This window comes from Pteropus medius, unplaced genomic scaffold (genome assembly GCF_902729225.1).
Source record: "Pteropus medius unplaced genomic scaffold, Ma_sr-lr_union100, whole genome shotgun sequence".
Lineage (NCBI taxonomy): Eukaryota > Metazoa > Chordata > Mammalia > Chiroptera > Pteropodidae > Pteropus > Pteropus medius.
This window is the reverse complement of record NW_024345088.1, coordinates 1-22,666: the sequence shown is the minus strand read 5'-3', so window position 1 is coordinate 22,666 and position 22,666 is coordinate 1. Positions and strand designations below refer to the sequence as shown.

At 34.9% G+C, this 22,666-nt stretch overlaps 1 protein-coding gene, 1 long non-coding RNA gene and 1 pseudogene across 2 annotated transcripts in view; all 3 read right to left on the bottom strand.

Moving 5' to 3' along the window:
* GLG1 (golgi glycoprotein 1) overlaps window positions 1-14,065 on the bottom strand; it is a 44,999-nt gene extending 30,934 nt beyond the window's left edge. The window contains exons 1-5 of the mRNA XM_039873319.1: window positions 14,054-14,065; window positions 13,744-13,776; window positions 11,667-11,753; window positions 8,080-8,295; window positions 2,901-3,104 (exon numbers count right to left, since the gene is read on the bottom strand). Of these exons, the coding sequence (XP_039729253.1) occupies window positions 2,901-3,104; window positions 8,080-8,295; window positions 11,667-11,753; window positions 13,744-13,776; window positions 14,054-14,065 (552 nt within the window). The remainder of the gene's footprint in view (window positions 1-2,900; window positions 3,105-8,079; window positions 8,296-11,666; window positions 11,754-13,743; window positions 13,777-14,053) is intronic.
* Window positions 14,066-14,831: 766 nt separating this feature from the next.
* LOC120611002 (uncharacterized) lies at window positions 14,832-21,984 on the bottom strand. Its single transcript, XR_005655053.1, has 2 exons — window positions 21,843-21,984; window positions 14,832-15,521 (listed from the first exon to the last, which is right to left on the bottom strand). It is a non-coding gene; the product is annotated as an uncharacterized LOC120611002 (long non-coding RNA).
* On the bottom strand, window positions 19,809-20,871 carry LOC120611001 (UPF0428 protein CXorf56 homolog; annotated as a pseudogene).
* Window positions 21,985-22,666: the final 682 nt, after the last annotated feature.

Here is a 22,666-nt window from a genome sequence, read left to right as displayed (position 1 = left end):
AAAATTTAGTAGTCTTTGAAAGAAAATAGTGCCTGTAGTAAAGATGAAAAAAAATTCCCATAATGTCTACTGTCATTTATTTCCAAATATACTGTTAATTAGGGAATCAGTGAGTCTCCCTTTTTATATCATGCTATAGTCAATAAAACTCTTATAATCAGTGGCTCTGACAGTTAAAGCTGTTAATTCAGCTGTTAATTCAGCAGGCAGAGTGAGAGTGTACACAAGTCATGCTCAGTACTTTGTTGTAAAGATGGACATTATTCTATTTAAAGTGTTAGAAAGTTGTTCTATGACCTACTACATAAGGCCAGTCTACTAAGACTGGGAGACACAGCAGCTCTACCTAGTACACAGAAACAAACACAGGGAGGCAGCCAAAATGGGGAGACAAAGAAACATGTCCCAGATGAAACAACAGAACAATGCTCAGAGTAAAACCTAAAAAAATGGAAACGAGCAATCTACCATATGCAGAGTTCAAAACACTGGTGATAAGGATGCTCAATGATCTCAGTGAGAACTTCAACAAAGAGAAAGGAAACATAAAAATGGAAATAAAAACCATAAAAAAGAACCAGTCAGTAATAAAGAATACAATAAATGAAATGAATACATTAGAGGGAATCAACAGTAGATTAGATAAAGCAGAGGACTGAATCAGCAATATAGAAGGTAGGAGAAACCACCCAATCAGAGGAGCAACAAGAAAAAAGAATCCAAAAAATGAGGATAGTTTAAGGGGCCTCTGGGACAACATCAAGTGTACCAACATTCACATTATCAGGGTACCAGGAGAAGAGAGAGCAAGAAATTGAAAACCTATCTGAAAAAATAATGATGGAAAACTTTCTGAATCTGTTTAAAGAAAGAAACATACAAGCCCAGGAAATGCAGAATCTCAAACAAGATGAATTCAAAAAGGCTCACATCAAGACACATCATAATTAAAATGCCAAAGGTTAAAGACAAAGAGAGAATCTTAAAAGCAGCAAGTTATCTACAAGGAGCTCCCATAAGACTGTCAGCTGATTTCTCAACAGAAACTTTGTAGGCCAGAAGGGACTGGCATGAAATATTCAAAGTGATGAAAAGCAAGGACCTACAACTAAGATTACACAACAAAGCTATCATTTAGAATCAAAGGACAGATAAAAACCTTTCCAGACAAGAGAAAGCTAAAGGAGTTCATCATCACCAAACCAGTATTACAAGAAATGTTAAAGGGACGTCTTTAAGAAGAAGATCAAAAATATGATAATAAAATGGCAATAACTATATTTCTATCGACAATTACTTTAAGTGCAAATGGATTAAATGCCCCAATCAAAGGACATAAGAATGGGTACGAAATGGATAAGAAAATAAGACTCCTACATATGCGGTCTACAAGAGACCTCCTTCAGATTGAAAGACGCACACAGACTGAAAGTAAAGGAATGGAAAAAAATATTTCATGAAAAGGGAAATGAGAGAAAAAAAAGCTGGGGTAGCAACAGTTATATCAGTCAAAATAAACTTTAAAGGAGACTCTATAACAAAGAAAGACCCAGTAATCCCACTTCTGGGTACTAATTCAAAGAAACCCAAAACACTGCTTTGAAGGGACATGTTCACCCATATGTTCACTGCAGCATTTTCTGAAAAAGCCAAGATATGGAGGTCACCTGAGGGTCCATTAATGGATGTATGGATAAAGAGGAAGTGGTACACATACACGATGCAATATTACTCAGCCATAAAAATAAGTAAATAAATAAAAGAATGAAATCTTGCCATCTGCAACAACATGGATGGACCTAGAGGGTATTGTGCTGAGTAGAGTAAGTCAGACAGAGAAAGACAAATGCCATATGATTTCACTTATATGTGGACTCTAAAGAACAACATAAACAAAACAGAAACAAGCTCACGGATACAGAGAGCATCTTGATGGTTGCCAGATGGGAGGAGGGTTGGGGGGATGCGTGAAAAAGGGAAGGGATTAAGAAGTACAAATTGGTAGTTACAAAATAGTCATGGGGATGTAAAGTATAGCATAATATAGTCAAAAATATTGTAATAACCGTGTATGGTGTCAGATGGATACTAAATTTATCAGGGTGATCATTTCATAAATTATATAAATGTCTAATCACTATGTTGTACACCTGAAACTAATATAATATTGTATGTAAACTGTAACTGAAAAATTTTAAAAAACTATTAAAAAAATTAAAAAAAAAATAAAAGGAACTCATATAACTCAAAAGCAAAAAAAATGAATGACCTGATTTGAAAAATGGCCAAAGGATCTGAAAAGACATTTTTCTAACAAAGATATACAAATAGCCAGTAAGTATATGAAAAAGTGCTAACATCACTAATCATCCGGGACAAGCAAATCACAATCACGATGAAATGATCACCTCACACCTTTTAGGATAGTTATAATAAATAAATAATACAAAAAATAATAAAGTGTTAGAAAGTTGTTCTATTGGGTCTGTGAGTAGTTATCAAGGATTTGGTTTTAAAAGCTGGCCACTTGCTTTTTTCATCTTAGCCAAAAACATATAAATATAAATATGTAACATGGCAAAGTTTTAGCCATGAAATAAATGTGAATAGGATTCCCTGGTAAAATAAATATAATACAAACAGAGAAGAACTGAAATTGATAATTTAGATAAAGTAGAAAAAATGATGTGCAGAAGTTGTCAGAAGCCAACTGTTAACTAGATGTTAAATCAAAGCCGAGCATCCGGTATCATTTTCTGTTATCCTGAGACCAACTCCACCTCCCATTTCCAGTGGCTTTCCTGCATGGGAGGTTTATGTTAGTTTATTTTATTTTTGAAAGAGTATTTTAAAATATTTAAAATGAAAAGAAGAAAAGAACAGTTTCTGAGCTGACTCACATTTTCACAAAAACGCTCCCGATCATCTCGGCAAGCAAAATATAAATGCCGGTCTAAATGAAAGTCATCTGAGGACAGCTCGGCCACCCGGAGAATGGCTTTCTTGCAGTGTTCAGAGACTTGAATCTTGGGATCTCTTTCTTCTGCTTCCTTCACCAGGCCTTTCTCCAAGCATGAGACCACTTCGCCTTGTGAATGTGCATCCTAAAACAGTAAGAATACTAATATTTTAAAACTTTCAACACAGTGAGTTTCAAATAAACATCATTTAGTTAAAAAAAAAAAAAAAAAAGACAACATATAGCTAGCTTGTTGACAGTCTACTGAGAAATCAGGTTGGAATAAACCATACTATGGAAGTTATAGAAAATGTCCTCAATAATCTTTGGTTGCAATATATAATACTTGCATATTAAAAATGAAAATAGAAATCCTGGGAAATTAAGTATAGTTTAGTTACCAGTAGAAATAAAAACCTGAGTTTTTAAAGTTTAAAATATCAGAAAAATTTAAAGGAATTACATCAGCCCTATGCTCTGATCATAGCTCATGTCGATACTGAAATAATATCGCAGAAATCTCTGTTCATTTATCTTTATGGGCTAGGTATTTTCTCAAATAATAGTGCTTTTAGTCAGGTTAAAAAACAACAAACTAAAAAATCGACTGAGAAAGATATTAGTCTCTTTCTCCTTTTTTCTATTCTATACTGTCTACGAAGACCTCAATATGTACAATCTGTAGTATAATATTCACTCTAACATTTTAGATTTATCTTGATGTGATTTTAATGAGATTACTATCATTTATACAAACTGCTTTGGACAGCTTTCCTAAAACCATCCAATTACCTTTAATTGTACACTGCACCATCCCCATAGCAACCACAAGAATTCATTCATTCAAAATGAGAAACTTCCCCTACATAGTTTCTATTCAAGAGCCCTAATCTTCTTTACTCAGAAAACCTGTTTCAATAACTTGAGAGGCATAATCATTAATACAGCAAACCAAAGAAGCAGAAAATATAGTGTTATCATTTATTTAAACAAACACATAAAATTCTGTTATAGTAAAATACGTCTATGAAATAATCCGTATATAATAAAAAGATTCCTAAAACCAGATAGAGAAACATATACTTTAAGCAAAATTTAAATTCAACAAAAAATGTACAGTTTAAAAAAAATTTTGTTAATAGAATTTGTTCTATAACACACCACTTCCCAAGTATTTCCATGAATATTTTCACATTCTCTCCTACTATAGCTGAGAAGAGGGGTAAGAGCTGTGTACCTATTGATGAGCAAACACAGGCCTAGACGAGTGTATCAACTCATCCAAGCTGCAGGATGTAAGAAGCCCAGCTACGAGTCCATTGTTTATTTTTCTAGACTTTGGATTCTATGTATATTTTAATATTTAATATTTTAAAACTCTCAACACAGTGAGTTTCAAATAATTTGTATGTAGCTTTTGTATATTTTTTCCAAGGAAGGTTCATATGTTTCATTAAATTTTAAAAGGTTTGCTGACCCAAAAAATATTAAGAAGCATAGCATACTAGCAGATGCTTCTGTCTTCCTTTTCTCTATCTGCACCTTAACCTTTCTCATTAGCTATATGATTCTATCTAATGCTCCAAAACTGCAGATGACCAAAAAGTTTTTTTGGAGAGTAATTCTGAACAGATATCTAAACTGAAGGACAAGTGACAAAAAAAATAATGACAGAGAAAAGAGGAAAAGAGGACACAAACCCCAGAAATTCAAAGTTAGGCTTATTTTTTTCTTCCTAATTTGTGTGACACTCAAGTTTATGACCTACTTAGGCAAGGCCTACCCAGTTCCACTTCCCAAAGGAAAAACAAGCCTATGATAACAAAGATTTGGACAGAAACATATCAGTCACTTATTACTTATAGAATATGAAAATTATAAACATTTTATGTTATAAAACAATATCCTATACCAAATTTTAGTAGCCCGTAATAACTTTCTTAGATCGTTGCTAGCAATTAGGTCTTAATTATATAAAAGAGGTTGAAAATAATAGCATGATCATCAAATCTTGATTTAGATTCAGCCTTTAGTCCCGGCATCACAGGGTAAAGAAATGACTTCTATGTAATGAGTCATAGCACTTCCCTACATACTTTGAGTTTTTAACTGTTTTAAATGCGCTGCCAGTAAGATTAACTAGGGCTATTATATTTCTTAATGGTTTCATTTCCTTCTTATTGAATTTAAGGCAGCATCACCATGGTTTGGCATTCCCTAAAGAATGTGAGGTTTAATTTTAATTGTAGTACCACATATTGGTACTGGGCCATAACGTCACCTCCATTAGACGTTTTCATTCATTGTAACTTTAATTTTTTCAAATAAAGATATTTCAGGAATTCTCAGTTCCCCAGAGTCTGAGCTTTTTATTTCAGCCCATCTGAGTCATATAACTGAAATGTATGCAAATATTTGACAAATAAAACCAGACGGCTAATTACTGAATATGAATAAAAGCAAGGAAGGTGAACTATACACTCGTACATTATCGACAAGAAAATAAAATTATTTAGGTCAAAAAAAGTTACTAATGCATAGGCTTGACATATGAATAAGAAATGATCCTTTAAATGGATTTACAATGAGTTTTAAAAATTCTATTGTGGTGAGATAAATGTGTTTTAAAACTATTGCTAGTGTCCTGTTTAGTTTTTAGTAGTTCGATAAGAAAGGTTTTTTCTTCTCCATACACCCTATTGTCCGTCTCTCCCCTCTGACCTGCTTTAATTTTAAGAACAGAGAAGGATAACACTAATCTCAAAAAGGGAGGCAAGAACTCAGTTTTCATCTCTGTTACAAATTCTGTATTTTAACATTTTTGGGTCTTCTGTGATCTACCTCACTAAATAAAGAGAGAAGAAGGATGTCCGAATTATTCAAAGTAGCTGGTTAAAAGCATGAAATGATAAAATGACATAACTACTGAGTGAAAAGTACGAAGGAGAAATAACGTGGCACACGTGCACATTAAGTTCCTGCACTGGATGCCACATTCTATTTTCTATTCAGAGGATGTAAATCACTTACAGTTTTACTTCTGGAGACCTGGCCTTTCATTATGACAATATTTCCTTAGAAGATTCTAAAGAACATATTAATATATAGTCTTTGTTATAAAATTTATACATAGTAACATTTTGAAAGAAATCATTATAGTTTTGAAATCATGACATTTACATGTTCATACAGAGGGTACAAACAGGTTAGCCACGATCCCTTCTCCTTTGATCTTTGGAGATCAGTTCATTATCGACATTATCGACAAGAAAATAAAATTACAGAGGAGTTTGCAAGCTTCAGCAGCAACAAATTTGAAATTGATGAGCATATTCTTTTCTGTGGTCAAAAACTCATTAATTTTCAGGATAATTTTCATTTCTATAAAACTGGCTTCAGAGAAGTAAACTGTATTTGGAAAAGGCAAAGTAGGGCTGAGGACATGCCTCCTCATTTTTAAACTCAGCTGTAGTCCCAGAGCAGATTACATAGGAAGGAACGTGCTTTTCATAACCACAGGCATGAGTCATCTCACTGTCCCCAAAATACAAGAGCCTTTGATGCGAGGGTTGGGGGCCCTGGTGTACACAGAAATTCACCTAATTGGTAGGTATAGCAAAAAACAAAAATTACCAAAATATGCACGTTGGTGGTCCACAGAAACAGTTTTTTTTTGGTTATTTTAACAATGCAGAAAACAATCCTGTCTTTTGGCTCTAGCACTACTATTTTCCGCAATTATGTTAGTCACTGCAGACTTAGTAACTCACACATAACCGCTGGAAGCAGGTTTTATATTGACAAATCAGATTGCCAGTGGGAAGCTAATCAAAAATTATCTGGGTTGTCAACAGAGGTGAATTGTAATGGTCCACTCTAAAGTGTGGACCACTAATCACGAATATGAAATATGTTATCACTAATTCCTGAAAATGCATCTAACACTTATGTTAAGATTTTTAAGAGTGAGGTTTGCAACTGGATATAATCTCCAACACTAAATATGTCAGAGGAACTTTAAGGTGACTTAAATGCTTTTGTGCCATTTCTAGAGTCTGCTGGAAAGAAAAAAATCTGTCTTCTTTATTATTAAAACTGGCCCTTTTTTTAGCTGCCTGAAAGCAGTATGCCAAGTTCGTCATGCTCTCAAGATAGACTCGGAGGTGCCCTGTGAAAGTGCCAGAGCCCTGTGTTGGTATCAACGAAAGGTATTTGGTGACAGACAATAACCAGCACTAAAACCCTCGCTTGAACTGGTGTGTATGGTTCCAGCATATAACACCATGACAGAAGACTACAAAGCATGGTGCAATGAACATATAGGGGCAAAGAGACAAATGGATTTTATTTTCTGTTATATTTCCTAACAGATCAATGAGCAGCAGTAAATAATAGCTGATGTCTACGTAGGTCCCATACTATCTCTCCCACTGGCATCTGTTACTCTTCAAGAGTTTTTCATTTTTGCTGAGCAAACAAATTCAGAATAAACCTGGTCAAACCTCCATTGTGATCTTCTGGACAACAGAGTAAAATAAGATCAGATGTAATTAGAGAAGAAGAAACTAGCTAGCTAGTTATTTTCTTTCCTGTCTTTACTAAAACTAGTTCTTCTGAGCTGAAAATTATACATCACATTTATAGAGTGCCTTTCTTCTGACAAGTTAGAAGTACTTTCACATATCTTAAAATTTTCTAATATTTAAATATCTTCTTTTGTACTGGTGTGCTAAGTGACTTTTTTTTTTTTATGGAAACAGTGAGTTATATGCAGAGAAATGTTTGAGAACTCAAGTCTCTCCTAACCCAACTACTATTCCCATGAGACTATAAAATGCTTTGTCAGAAGAACATTACAGGTAAACAACAAATAGTTTAGTATTTTGAGATAACACTACACTTAGCAGGTATTAATTCCTCTACTTCTCCGCACTATCTTGAAACATTTTGTGACAGATAGACGAGATGCATTCACAGGTCAAGTAGCCTTAGATCTTGGGCCATCTGGACCTCAACTTTAAGGCCACCTCCAGAACTAAATTTTCCCATGCCAGTTATACAAAGCTTTTTCATTTATCAAGTTTGTAAGACACCTTTGGTGAAGCCAGTGTAGTGAATACCTTTTCTCCAAGCCGAATGCTGCCACATTTCAGAATGTTGATGTCATTTTTGCAGTCATCCATGAAGCCACAGATTAGACGGTAATCACTGAAAATGATGGCCGTCATCTTGGTGATATATTGGTGACACTGGTACTCAGTGATGTTGCCTCGGTGATCCACCAAGCAGGAAACCAAGTAACCTTTTCCTACTGGTTCATCAGCACATTCTTTAATCTGCTCAAAAGAAAGTGATTGTTTTACACAACTATTCTAGTCTCGCAACAAATAACCCTTACAAAAGAGAGAACGTCTGATATTTTCTTGATAGTGTCATGCCTACTCAGATTGCTGTGCCCTCTAGGAAATACATGATTAGTGTTTTGCAAGAAAACACCTACATTACAAATGCCAGTTAGAACTCATGTCCAAATGGAGCAAAAAGAGCTGTTAAAAACTTCAGCTTTATTGAGATATAATTAAACAGAGCTTTTAATATCTACAATTTTAGAATAGTTCTATCATTCTAAACGGTTCTACTGAGAAGTCCCTTTATCCATGCAGAGAATGCTATGGACAGTGAGGAGATTAATCTAGGGAACAGGTCTGGAAAACAGGTTCAGAAGTGAAATTTAGTTACAGTCCTTAGCCAACTACAAAGCAAACTATTATTGCTAGATAAACCTAGTAGCCAAGGGGAGGAAGGAGGAAAGACATAATATTACTTCTTGACATGACATTAATGTGTTCTGACTTAACTATGACTTTGGACATGCGTTTCTGAATTTACTAGAATCCCAGCTTTACCACTGTGGTCTGGAACAGAATCATGTTTAAAATAATGTTCAGTGCAGTCTGGCAAGAAGTTTGAGAAGGAGAAGGTCACTGCAAATCTAATTTGGATGGTTTAGACACATGATCTAGTGGATCAAGCACATTGTGATCCCACATGATTAGCGTTTCTGCAAAGTGCATGCTATAGACCACAAGCGCTAATGAAGCAAACCAGCCCCAAGATGCTAAAATTCAGGAATAAAAAGTGAAATCTATTCATAGGGTTATAAGCTTGAATTATAAAGCAAAGAAGGTTGTTTGGAAAAAGCCTATTGCATTTGGAGAAATTAAAAACAAACAAAAATGGCAGTTTTGCCAAGAGAAAGGAGCCAAACGTAAATGTTTATTTTGAATACAAATGAAAAGGTATTGTTTTATAGGTTTTTTGAAACCAACAGAGACCATTCTCGACTATTATACCACCTATCATAAACGTGCACACAGGGCAAAATAAATACAACCTCCTTTTCCAAAAGGTGCTGGGTGCATGACACACCGCACACATCCTATAGGCCACGGGGTCTCTTGTCTAGCTCCCACCACGTCAAAGACTCAGTTCAAGACAGAAAATTGTGTTTACTTTTAAAGAAACAGACGTTGGAATTTAAGTAAAAATAGTCTCACACTGGCTTTAAGAGGCACATGGATCTTCAACAGTCAAGAGGAATGCAATTCTTTCAGCTCTTTTTTTGTGATGCCTAAAAAGAGGGCAATGAATATATTTCCAGGAAATGTGGGTTTTTTCTTTCTTTCTTTCTTTCTTTTTTTTTTTTTAGCAAAACAGAGTTACTAAAGTGAAAGAAACAGCTCCTTGAAAGTCTCAGCACTTGTAATTCAATCACTGAAAAAATCATGTGTCAAAAACAAAAACAAAAGACAAAAACAAACAAACAAAATCTGGATTAGTGGCAGACATCTGGGTTTGAAAATTTAATGAAGTAGAAGTATTCACATAGGCTTTAATACTGGGCAATCAACAGTTTAAAAATCTGAAGAAAAACAAATAGCACAACTTGAACTGCAGCAACAATAAGAAGTTAAATGTATGTGTACCTTTAATCACTTACTGAAAAACACAGATGTAGTACCTATTCTGTATTTCAGTTCACCAATTACAATAGGATGTGTTTGATTTAGAAGTTTATGCTTTTTTTCAACTACTCTATTGGACAGAAATTTAATATGACAGAAGGAAAATTTCCAAGGTTAACGGCAAAAAACAGCATTAAACCATCAACATATTTATAAATGGGCGTAAACTCTGAAGTGGCTGGGGAGAAGATTCATTCTATTTTTGACATGAAGCAGGAGGAAAACAGGCAGAATTTGGCTCAATCATAGAGAGTAAATAAGTTTGATTTACAGATATTCTTGTGATGTTGTTTTAGCCTTGGAAGTAGGATTCCAAAATTAAAAAAGAAGATAGGAAGGAGATAGAGAATAAAATGTCTTGTTGGCAACTATGTTCTTCCTGATATTTAATTTTCCTGACCCTCTAGGAAGCAAGAAGTGCCCTTGTTACTTGAATCTTTTAGAGAACCACAGCACCCCAAAAGGTTACATGAGGCCCATCACTACATATATGTTACAAGGAAGCCAGCTTATTTATTATATATATAAAATAAGCCAGCAAAGAGTGAAATTACTGTGATGAATCTGCATATATTCTGAGCTAAATTTTCCACATAGCATCAAATTGGTATGTATACCTAGTTATATAGCTAGCTAAGGGAGTTTGAGGAGCAGGATACTGAAGCTAGAAGCTAACGCTCAGTGTTTCAAAGACATGCTATTCTACTGTGAGGCTCCAAGGTAAATATGAAGGGTCAATGCTATAAAAGAATAAAACATATCTGATACAAGATTAGAACATTTGACAAAGAAAACAGGTTCTACAAGATCCCAGAATGACGTAAGTGAGGAACACAAGCTGAGGGCTTATATGGTTAGGGTAGGGTCTTCCTTAAGAGTTCAGCAGAAAGTGGTCCTCACGTCATCAGATAGGGTAGTCTGAAGACAGATGCAGATGTTGCAGGATCTATGATTATTAACTTTGCGATGTAAAAATAGCAACTGTTTGCTTTATAATTCCTACACTTTAGTATGTAGAAATCTCTGGCTGTCTGGAATTTCTATCACTGATTACAAAAAATAAAAAACAATAAAATTTTCAATACCACAGTTTTCACTAATATTTGTTGTTTACACTAAGCCAAGAAAATAACTGAAAAATTCCAATTTGCATCCATACAATGCTACACATTTTCATTAATTATTTTTGTCTTTATACTCAACATCTAATTATAACACAACACACATAACAATCTTTTTCATATCATTTTAATGCTAATTCCTATTATTTGAAGCATATACCTCTGTGGTTCAATTGATCCAACTGCATAGCCAGAACACTTAGAAATGTTTCTAAGCCCCCTGGGGAAACCATTTTGACATGCCTCAGACATAGGCAGATTGTGAAATGTGTGAGAGTCGCACTGATGACAGAAGCAGTTGTATTCTCTGGTTGGGGACCAACAGAGCCTGATTATCAATTTGTCTGAATCAATGCATCCTACTGTAAGTCTAGGTGAATGTTAACAAAAAGAAATCTAATTACATCCCCGTTGGCCTCCATCTCAACCAATACAGATGTGAAAACCAAGAAAAGTAAAGTAACTAAGTGAGTTGTTGCTCCCTTAATGACTGGTCTGGTAAAGAGATGTAATTTTCTCTTCTATGCCATTAAAGACCCACAAAATTCTTTCACAACCTACCTCTGAAATGGTAGATTTGCAAACCTCTCTGGCTACAGATTCGAATTTGGGATCTGTAGTTAGGTTCAGCTTATAATTCCACAACAACTAAGTACAAGAGAAAAAACAAACAAATGAAAATCTAGTTAGTGTGAAATTTACCATCAGTTATAATAAACATGATTTATTATAAATTATGATAAAAATAAATGATAAAAGTTCATTGTACCTAGTTGGTTAAAGCATATTCACACTTCGGTTAATGTACAGAAAAGATAAAATGTCACTGCATTTAAAGATAAAAGGAAACAAATGTGCAGACAAAACAACCATTTAGACACACTTTTTTTCTTTTTTTACTTAAGGACAATTTTTTTTTAAGAAAAAAAATTTAGAACTAAAATCCCTGGTGAAGTTTTCAGAGAAAATATAAATAGAGAGTATAACTTAAATTCTGCTTGAACCAAAAAGTCTAACTCAGAAGCTCAGATCTGGTGGGTTTAGTTGTAGATTGCACAATCAAAGGCACTTTCAGAGATTAATTTTATGAAGCTCAGAGTCTAGTTTCCAGGTATATCTTCATTCCTTTAAAACCCTTAACACCATATGGTAAACTCGACATTCCTTTTGTTACATTTATTCCTAAGTATTTAAATCTTTTTGAAGCTAATGTAAATGAAATTATTTTCTTAATTTCATTTTAAATTATTCATTGATGGTCAACAGGAATGTAACTTATTTTTGTATATTAACTTACTACCCTGCAACCTTCAGTCCAATTATGAACGTTAGAAAATTTCCCATAATAAAAGCTCGCACAACTAGAATTGAATTAAATGGGAAGATTTCTATTTAGATTCAATTTTTTAAATAAACATAAGGTTATTCAGATTTTCTACTTCTTGTGTTAGTTTTGGAAAGTTTGTTTTTCTAGGAATTTGTCCACTGCATCGGTAATGTCAATTTCACTGGCCAAAAAATCGTTCATAACTATCTTATCTCTTGTTTAATGACATTAATTCATTCCTGAACTCCCTACTAGGTGGAAAGCTATTCAATTTAATATTTGTTCCATTACCTTTAATAGGAAAAATTTAACACCAAGCCACATGTATTAGATTGCTGGGGTTCTCATAGAGAAATACCACATACTGAATGGCTTAAACAACAGAAATTTACTTTCTCACAATGCTGGAGGCTAGAAGTGTGAGATCAAGGTGCTGACAGTCCTGATGTCTTCTGAGGCCCCTCTCCCTGGCTTGTAGGTGGCCATCTCCTTGTGTCTTCACAAGTTCTTTCCTCTGTGTCTGTGTCCTAATCTTGTCTTTTTTATGATATCCATTCTTTTGTTTTCTGCATACTATTGCTCCCCATTTTCCTTTCATATCTTTACTATTCTCCAGCCCTTTGAGGTTCTAAGGCACAGAGCAGCTTCTTTTTGGGCTTCCCCTCTGTCAGATTTGGTCTAATGATGAATTTTGAGATTCCCCCCCTCTCAATCTTTTGCTTTATAAATAATGCCACAACCAATATCCTTTTATGGACACATTTTAATCTATTAAGTACACATAAATTTCTAGAAGTAGAAATGTTAGGCCAAAGCATAAATGCATTTTAAGCTGACTGCTTTATAAAGACGTTTTTCTTATTTATATTCCTATCCATAGGCGGGGGCAGAGGTTAGCAAACTTTTTCTGAAAAGGGCCAGAAAAGAAATATTTTAGGCTTTGAGGGACCTATAGTCACTGCTGCAACTACCAGATGACTATATGATAACTAACTGAAACAATTTTAAAGTACAGAAGTCTAAAACTGTAAACCTGATAAGCACAGAAACGATTATTTTCATATGGCAGCCGTAACTAAAGAAAAATTTAAGCTTAAATACAGAAATATTTGGTAGAACCTACCGGTTTCTACAGTGGAAGGATATCTGTAGATTTATCGTGGCCCGTAAACAAGGTTTATCGTCCTCTTTTTAAGAATAAGAGAATCTAAAAAAAAAACTATAATGCTTCCCAAAACAGGAAAAGCATCCCAAAATTTGTCATCATATATATAAAGCACATATGGTGAATTATGGAAAATTCATACTTACATGATTACAGTCTGAAGAAATTTCATTTTCAGGCTAAAAGGAAAAAAAAAAGATGTTAAAAAAAAATCAAGTTTTCATACACCACCAAAATAAACCCAAAACAAGAAATCTGCATATTCAACTGAATATGTTTCTTCAATATAAGGAATAAAATAGGGCTTATATATCTTTTAAATTGCTGAGGAGAAATACACCAGAAAAGAAGATGAGACATAATCCCTTCCCCATCAATGAATGATACAATATAGTAATGGGGAAAATGGAGAAGAATGTACTAGAGATAAAGTAATAGTGACATAAGGATCCTTACATGAAACTTCATAATTCTGAAAGCTAAAGAGGATCAGGCATAATAAGGGTGTCCTTTCTTTAAAGAAAGCTATAAATTCTCCATGAATACATTTGTTTTGTAAATCCAAGTACATCTACCAGAGATAAAATAAACTTTCAATTCCATGACAAAAAAAGTAGAGTAGGTTACACCCAATATTGCACAGCTTTGCAATACACATCTCCTTTAGTTTCCTTGTTCATACCTTTAAAGGAGGTATGACTGTAATAACACACACCATAATAAAGCACCATTTCCTTTGAGTTTCATATCATTCTATCCTGTTCAAATGAAGTGAATTCTGTGTGTCTTCTATGAAATATTACCAATGTAGGTTGTAAAAGGTCATTTGCAAAATACAAAGATTCTTTCTATTCAAGGATAAATATAAGCAATAAAGAAAACAGTAAATATTAACAAATCAAGCAGCCACACTTAGCATCACTTCGAGAAAAAAGCTTCTAGGAAACTATTAATCCCCTGCAGGCTTTAGTAGGCATTAATACTAATATACAAACTTGTTTTTGTACTTAGTGATAAAATATATTAAAACCAACTTTAATATAATCTTATGATTACCTAGCAATCTACATAACCAATTCTGAACTTTCTCTCTACTGGTCTAAGTGAGAATAGATATTTTAATGCCTTTTTTGAGGTGTTTTTCTACGTCTCAGAAATCAACCTTCTTAGTATGAGTTAATTTAGCTTAACCCTGTTCCCTCCACTTCAATTCTATGTGTTTAATTTTTATCTCTTAACAGTTTACTAAGCAAAAATGATTTTTGTTTAGGCAGTTTTCTACCTTATTCCCTTTAAATCCCCTCCCTTAAATTTTTCAATCAATCAGAATTCTAGTTCTTTCTCAAAGCATGAAAGGCAATTAATATTATTATCATTTCTTTTCATTTCTACTAAAATAACTTTGCATTAAAGGGGCAATCTTGAAAGAAATTCAGAGCACTGGAGAATCTTCAAAATAACAGTCAAATAAGATGTAAGTTACTCATGGAGAAAAAGTGTTGTCATGTTTACAGTCCGCAGGACTTACATTAGCAAATCAATGATTGTTTTAATGGTTTGCTTCCCTACAGTGGTAGACTGAATTATTTCCCCCAGTTTTTCACTCTTCTTTCATAGGATTTGATATCCATATCCTTTGTCCTCCTGTTAGGGACTGAGTATACATGTGCTCTATCCACTGATGTTCCACTGATGTTAGGCTAGGCCACTGACTTGTGTTGGCTAACGGCATTTTAGCAGACGCAGTATGAGCATAGGTTTAAATGTGTTGAGTGCTCTGGCTTGTATTCTTACATTCTTGCCATCCCGGGAAAAATGTGTCCAGGATGCTGCTAGTACAAGGAGAAGGAGGGACATGTGGGGCGGAGCCATCTCAACTGACGTGCATAGCCATGAGCAAGAAAAACATGTGCCATTATAAGCCCTTGAAATTTTGAAGGAAAAAAAATGATTAATATACCTATCAAGCAAATGAAATAATGAAGATTCCAAAACTTTTAAGTTACAATTGGTAATAGCTATGATTTAATTTAGTGAATTTTATTACTAAGTACAGAGTACTGTAGCTTTTATGAAGGAATGACATAATCCGCAGAGACACAAATGAACTACAAATTTGGAAACCAGTATTTGGTTTTCATTTCTTTGGTTGCCTTGATATGCAACTGACAATAAACTGTTCTTAGTTTTTTCTTTCTTGATTCATTTTCTCTACCAAGAAAGAGAAAATGACAATATAAGAATGCCACAGACCAAGGTTATGTTAAGCCTTTAATATTCAAAGAACTAAATAGCTACGAGGAGTTTCTAAATGCAATCGCGAATAACCAATTTTCAAAATCTAAAAGGGTTTTAAAAATCAAAGGACATAGCACTGGTCCAGAGAAAAATATAAAATATAAAGTAATATATCCAAACAGCGAGAACATGAATAATACCAGTGCAAATTAACTATAAAGTATAAAAAGAAAATGCTACGGTTTAGCATTCAGCCATTTGATAAGACACTAAAAGACAAAAATCTCAAGAAACAAAAACAGATGAGGGTACTGACACAGATTGCACCATTTTCGACCTGCCCCAAATAAATCATTTCATCACACTTAGTATATTTATTTCTACAAAATTATAAATGGAGATGGGCTTGATTATCTTTACTCCTACAAGATGAATAATATCAGGAATAAAACCCAGAATTGCTAAGGTAGAATAGGGCTGAGGATTTTTTTCCTTTTATTAACAATCATTGAAACAGTACTCGGAAATGTCCCAAGAAATTAATCAACAAGTAAATGCAGTATTGAATAATTATAATGTAAAAAAAAACTGTGCTCGGCCTTGCTGTGGGATACAGAAGAAAGATAAGACATTGTCTCTAACCTTGGGTAGTTTACAATCCAGTTGTAGAGATAAATGGTGCAATCAAGCAATTAAGCAGGAGTAGGGACTTGAGCCAGGTCCAAAGGATTAAAGAATGATTCTAAAGAGGATGCCAGTCGTATAATCCCCCCAGGGCTTAGGAAAAAAATAATAGACCCTCTCTTTTAAAAAGCTCATCTTCTATATTTTAATATTTTATAATGTATATGTTAGAATTAATATTTTATGAATAACTATATCTATTAGGCATATGCCTAATCATTTTTTCAAATGACAAGAACATGATCAAGACAGACGATTAAGAGCTGAAACTTTCCTTCTGCCCAGTTTAGGAGTCCTACCCCAACACATCACAGGTGAAGTGCTGGCTCGTAGCCTGTGGAAGCATTGAATTAGAAGCTGAGTTTTGCCACATTATTAGCTGCTCTCTATCACTCTGAAGATAGAAATCTGGACTTCAAAAAGAAGAGTCTCTTACATCAAGTGTTTCTTCACTGAAAATAAAATAACTGTCCTCTAAATAATGTAAAACTGTGAGAACTCATTATGAAAAGCTTCATAAATAGCTTTCTGTTAATTTAACAATCAAATTTTATAGAAGAGACTGCTGAAGTTGTATATATTGGTATCAATAAAGAAACTATGATGAATAAAGAAAAAAGAAAACATGACACATCCCCCGAACCCAACCTATCAGTGACTAAAATAGAGAAGGAACTCAGTTAATGATGAAGAAATGATACAAAAATAACACTAAAGGATTAAGCACTAAGTACTTGGAGACACCTGCCTGACTCCAATAAAGAATGTGACGAATGCAGCAGGCAAGAGCGAAAACTGTCACTTAACTGACTTTAGGTGCTACATTTATTTCCTACAACATGATGGACTGTAAGATAAAGGTACTAGGTTCAATTTTACAGATGAGGATATGGAAATACAAAGAAACTTAGTAACGTGATGAAAGGTACATTGCTAGGAGACAACAAAATTGGATTTAAATAATAAGTAGCATCTAATGCTTATTGTGATGCTTTCAGCTTGATACCTCTCCAAAATGGCTTGGTAGGTCAAGCATAGCGATGGGGGGTGGGGGGAGGGGGAGGTGGTGGCTTTAGGAAGCGCAAGAAAAAGAAAGGTAGACAGGATGAATAAACAGAACTAGCGCTCTATAGTGATTGACAGATATGAATTTAGATGTAGGTAGCCCATTTAAGAAACTGATGGAGTAATTACACCAACTAGGGGTCTTGGATTAGCCCTTGAATAACTACAGAAAGTCATAAAAAACTGTGCTTAGTTCTAAGTGAATGGTTTAAATGTTTTGGGTGTTACTGCACTTTAATATCCTCATTGGGTATGCCAAAGCTGAAATAGTTGATTTTAAGGCTTAAAATCCCTAGCCTTCCTTTAAGTTTTGTAAATTCAGAATGGATTTTAAAGAAAGGAACAGAATAGTAGAAGAAGAAAAACAGATTAACAGAAGTTTTCAGCTACAGAAGCTGTGTGATTTGGGGTGGGTCACTTAACTTCTCCAGACCCCTGAGGACTAGAACAGGTATTTCTTCACCTACGATCCATGCACAGACTTTAGGAGTGAGATTGTCTTAAATCTGAATACAAACTTTTGTGTGCAAGTATATTCTTCTGAGAAGAGAATCCACAGCTGTCATCATAATCTCAAAAAGATTCATATGACAAGGAAAAATTAAGAAATACTGGCCTAAAATGGTTGAGATTATTTAGCTTGATGAGTCTATAAAATCTGAGACATGGAATATGAAAATAGAAATATTTATTGAATTCCACATCTTTTAATGCTGGTAATTTGCATGTTATGATCATGATTTCCTTCTTCATTTTAACCATTCTCTGCTGGTCAAATTCACAATAACAGGTTTTAGAATAAACTATTGAAAAGCTTGAGTCTGAATGATCTGAATTAAATCAACCTTCACATTCATTTAAGAGGATGATTTTTACAGAAAGTACAAGTCTGAAACTATAATTTCCCCAAGGTGAACAGGCTGAGTTAATGAGTCTGGCAGGAGAAATGAAAGCATTCACAAAACTAACTTGGAAGCTGTCCTAGTTTCTGAAACAGAAATGCTTGGGAGTTGGATTATGTCTAAAATATGGAACATTCTACAGTTACACTGACTGAAGTTGAACTACCCACCAGATTACACCTGGCACTTATAAACTAAGTGACGACAGGACTCTGTTTATTAATCACCTGGGAGAAAATAAAACAAAACAAAAAACCATCAATAGTATCAGTGCTTTCATGGCCTTGCAAAAATCTGAAGGCTATTAGCGCAATCAGAAAAAAAAAAATCTGAAGGCTGGAAAATAATCTGATGCCACCTTCAGGTTAGAGACATTCATTCTGCTACAGTAGTACGTAAATTCTTCTGGGAGTTTATTCATTAAGAACCCGGTAAACTCCCAACTATAAGAGCAATCCACTTATTAACTTGGCTCAAGCCACCCACTCCTGCCCATCAAAAAAGCAAACTTAATATAGTTAGTAATGATTAGATAAACCCAGTCTTTTAGTCTTGATAAATTCTCTCTCCACTAGTGTAAACTGAATCTTAGCCCTCAATCTGATTCATAACTAAGTTACTCTTAGTGCCTTATCCTGACTCAATCAGAATTAATTTTTCTTATTTGTACCCAGGGATAGCTGCTAAGTATTGTTTAAAACAAAAAAAAAGGGATCAACAAAGGCCTCGTGCCTTCCAACAATGTTCTGATTCACTAAAGAGCTGTTCTTTTGTATGATTCTTCAACATTCATCCATCTTTTCAAAAAAGGATTTACAGTACAGGTCCATCGGGAGATTATAGATGCTGGCTCTCAAGTAAATTAGTGTGGTAGAGGAGATAAAACACGAGTCTATACTTAACTATCAAACAAAGCTGCATGTGGAGTTTGTGGGGGCCTGATAAAGAATGAAAAAAGTACCATCAACTCCCATGAGTAGGAAGATAGAAAGGAAATCAGAGACTCTAATGGAAGATGGTACACCTGAGTTGAGCCTTAAAAGGAGTTTGTGATTTGGTGCTGTGATGTTAAGCATATGCTGAGGAAGATGAGATGGGGCTGTTCGAAAGGCACATTCTGAGTAAAGGGTAGAGACTTGAGCGAGATAGTGAGGAACCCTGTGGTGACCATTCTCAGGCTTATATATTTGGCATCTCCAATATATGATGGGATAACTACGAAGTTTTAATAAAATCTGAACAATAATGATCTCCCATAATTCAAGTTAATATGTTCTAAACAGTGTAGAGAGTGGTGATTTACTGTTATTTGTGTGTGCTTCTCCAGTAGATAGTAACAGCTGGGAAATATTGTATAGTTGGTATAGTTGTCTTTTTTAAAATCTTTACACATTTTATTAACTTTAAAGATGGAATAAGAACAGCTACTTCAGAAACTAGAGACACTCAAGCACTGATCTAGTCACAGAGTTTCCACACAGCTGAAGTTTACACCAAATAGACAAAAAATAGGACAGAAGATGACCTATGTAAAGATTTTAAAAATTCATTTCTAGAAAGCAGGTCAGATGGACTCAAAGACCTCACTGAATGTAGGAGAATCAATGGAAAGCAACGTAAAGCTTTCTACTGGGTTTAAAGGTAGGAATCAATCAGTACATGTAATCGAGAAAAAGTTCTTCTTCCTCTGATCTAAATGTTTGTCTCTCGTCTGAGTTCAGAGAAAAGGTCCTGATCACTTGAAGTGGTTGTCAGTCAAGGTCTCCTTCATTTTTGCTTTCTTGGCTTCCAGTTCAGCCAGCTCTTGTAGATTTCTTTAGCTCATGCCCTAGAGCTCCAGTTGTTTTTCGGTCACTGTGGCATCCTGCGCGTACGAGTCAGCAACTTCCCTAGCCTCAGTCTCCTCTACCTCTTCATCAACAGTAGATTCAGTGACAGAGTTGAACCTGCCCAGGTCTTTGGCCTGTTTGGCCATCATCACATTCTTAGGAGGCTCTTGTTTCTAAGTATACATACTCATTTTCCCAAAATCCTATGCAGACCTGACCTGACACCTGTTTCATTCACAATGAAGGTCATGGAGCATTCTTCTGGATCTGGCAGAAGAGTGGCAGTTCACACCTTGCACACTTGTTCCTGTACTGTCATTCAATGCCTTCAGGCCTCTGAAGATAGTCCCTGCCTTCCGTGTTACAATTTGTGGGTATGTTTGGCAGCATCAATTACACAGGACTAATCCCAGAGTCTCACGGGCTATTTTTCTGACAGTCCAGCACTAACGCCATCTGGCTGCACAAACAGGAGCAGGTGTGGAGGGGCAGCATCATGTTCCTCCTAATCCAAGGTGTTGGAGCTGATTACTCACTGGGACACTACTTTAGGCATAGCTCAGAGGGGCAGCCTGAAAACTCAATGCCAAGAATAATGTATAGTTACTTCCACAGGAACATGTTGAGTGTTAAAAGGGGTAAAAGATAAGACAGGGAAGACATTTCGCAGACAAATAGGGCCCATCTATCCCTGGTTCTTGGACAGTCTGACATAAACACAAGGCAGTGATGAGGATAGGTTGAGGTCAAGACTTACCTGTCTTATACCTTTAAAATGAAAATAACCTCAATATCCTTTAATTCTAATAAAGAGAGAGAGAGAGAGAGAGAGAGAGAGAGAGAGAGAGAAGGCACATATGCATGTATAATCATGAGAATTAGCAAATAGTTCTGCTCTGGTTCAGATAGCATACTTATACACATAAATACTGGCAAGACTTTCAGCTCTGTCAAGTACTAATTCATTCATCTTCAGTGAGATTATACCCTTATTCTGAAAATTTGGAAACACATAGCAATCTGGCTAATTACTGAACTTAATAATGGACTAAAAATAAAAAAAGACTGAGTAACTCTTGACTCATGACAGATGAATCATATCCATGAAGATGCTATACCCCAGATTTATTTTGAAAAGTCAAATTACATCTTACTTTTGTTTAAGAAAACTCCAAAACTAGTTAAACTGACCAAATGGAAACAGTCAAAATTATTATAATTTATCATTTTCTGTGCCCAGAGCAGAAAATGCCAAATGCTAAATAAGGATATAGAACAGTAGTTTCCCCAGACCCCCACCGGATGCCTGAAACCATGGAGAGTAACAAACCCTGTACATACTATGTTTTGACCTATGCATACAAAGCTATGATAAAGTTTAACTTATAAATTAGGCACAGTAAGAGATTAACAACAATAATAAAATAAACAATGATATGTGAATGTGGTCTCTCTTCTCTCTCTCTCTCTCCCTCCCCCTCCCTCTCTTTACCTCTCTCTCAGAATGTCTTATTGTAATCTACTCACCTTTTCACTTAAAAGAAGACTTTATGGTTTCTTTTTAGCATATCCAAATTGCCAGCATCACTACCCTTGTACTTTGGGGCTATTATTAAGTAAAATAAGGGCTACTTGAACACAAGCACTGCAATGCTGTGATTGTCGATCAGATAACAGAAATGACTAATGAATGGGTAGCACATACAGTGTGGACAAAGGGATGATTCACATCCTGGGGGGCGGGGCGCAGAGTAGGATGGCATGAGATTTGATCACACTACTTAAAATGGGGTGCAATTTAAAACTTATAAATTGTTTATTTCTGGAATTTCCCATTTAATATTTTCAGACCACAGTAGTCCACGGTAACTGAAACCTTGAAAAGCAAAACCATGGATATGGGGGGACTCCTATAATCTAGTTTTGAATGAAAACTGCATCATTACATTGGCAAAAGGCTACACGATGGATTATGATTTTACAAACCTTGACGTTTATGTGAAATTTAAATTACAAAAACACATTTAATTTTTTCTACCATAAGAAATATTATAAACAAAGGTCTTTCTCCATTTTCCACCCTATCTGACTATCATAAATTAGAAATAGATACCTATAAACTGTAGGAGGTGGGTCATCCTCAAAAAAATGTTTAGAGATTTTTTTTTCACATACAGAGCTCAGTCAATCTTTTTATCAATTTCCCATTTGGGACTATCCAATATTCAAGAAATGTAGAACTGTTTTGTAATGACAAGGGTTTTAAAACCTATTATGGCTTTGCAAAGACTCTGCCTCATTTCCCCACTGTGAATGAATGAGTTTCTCTGGGACTAAATCATCCCCATGAG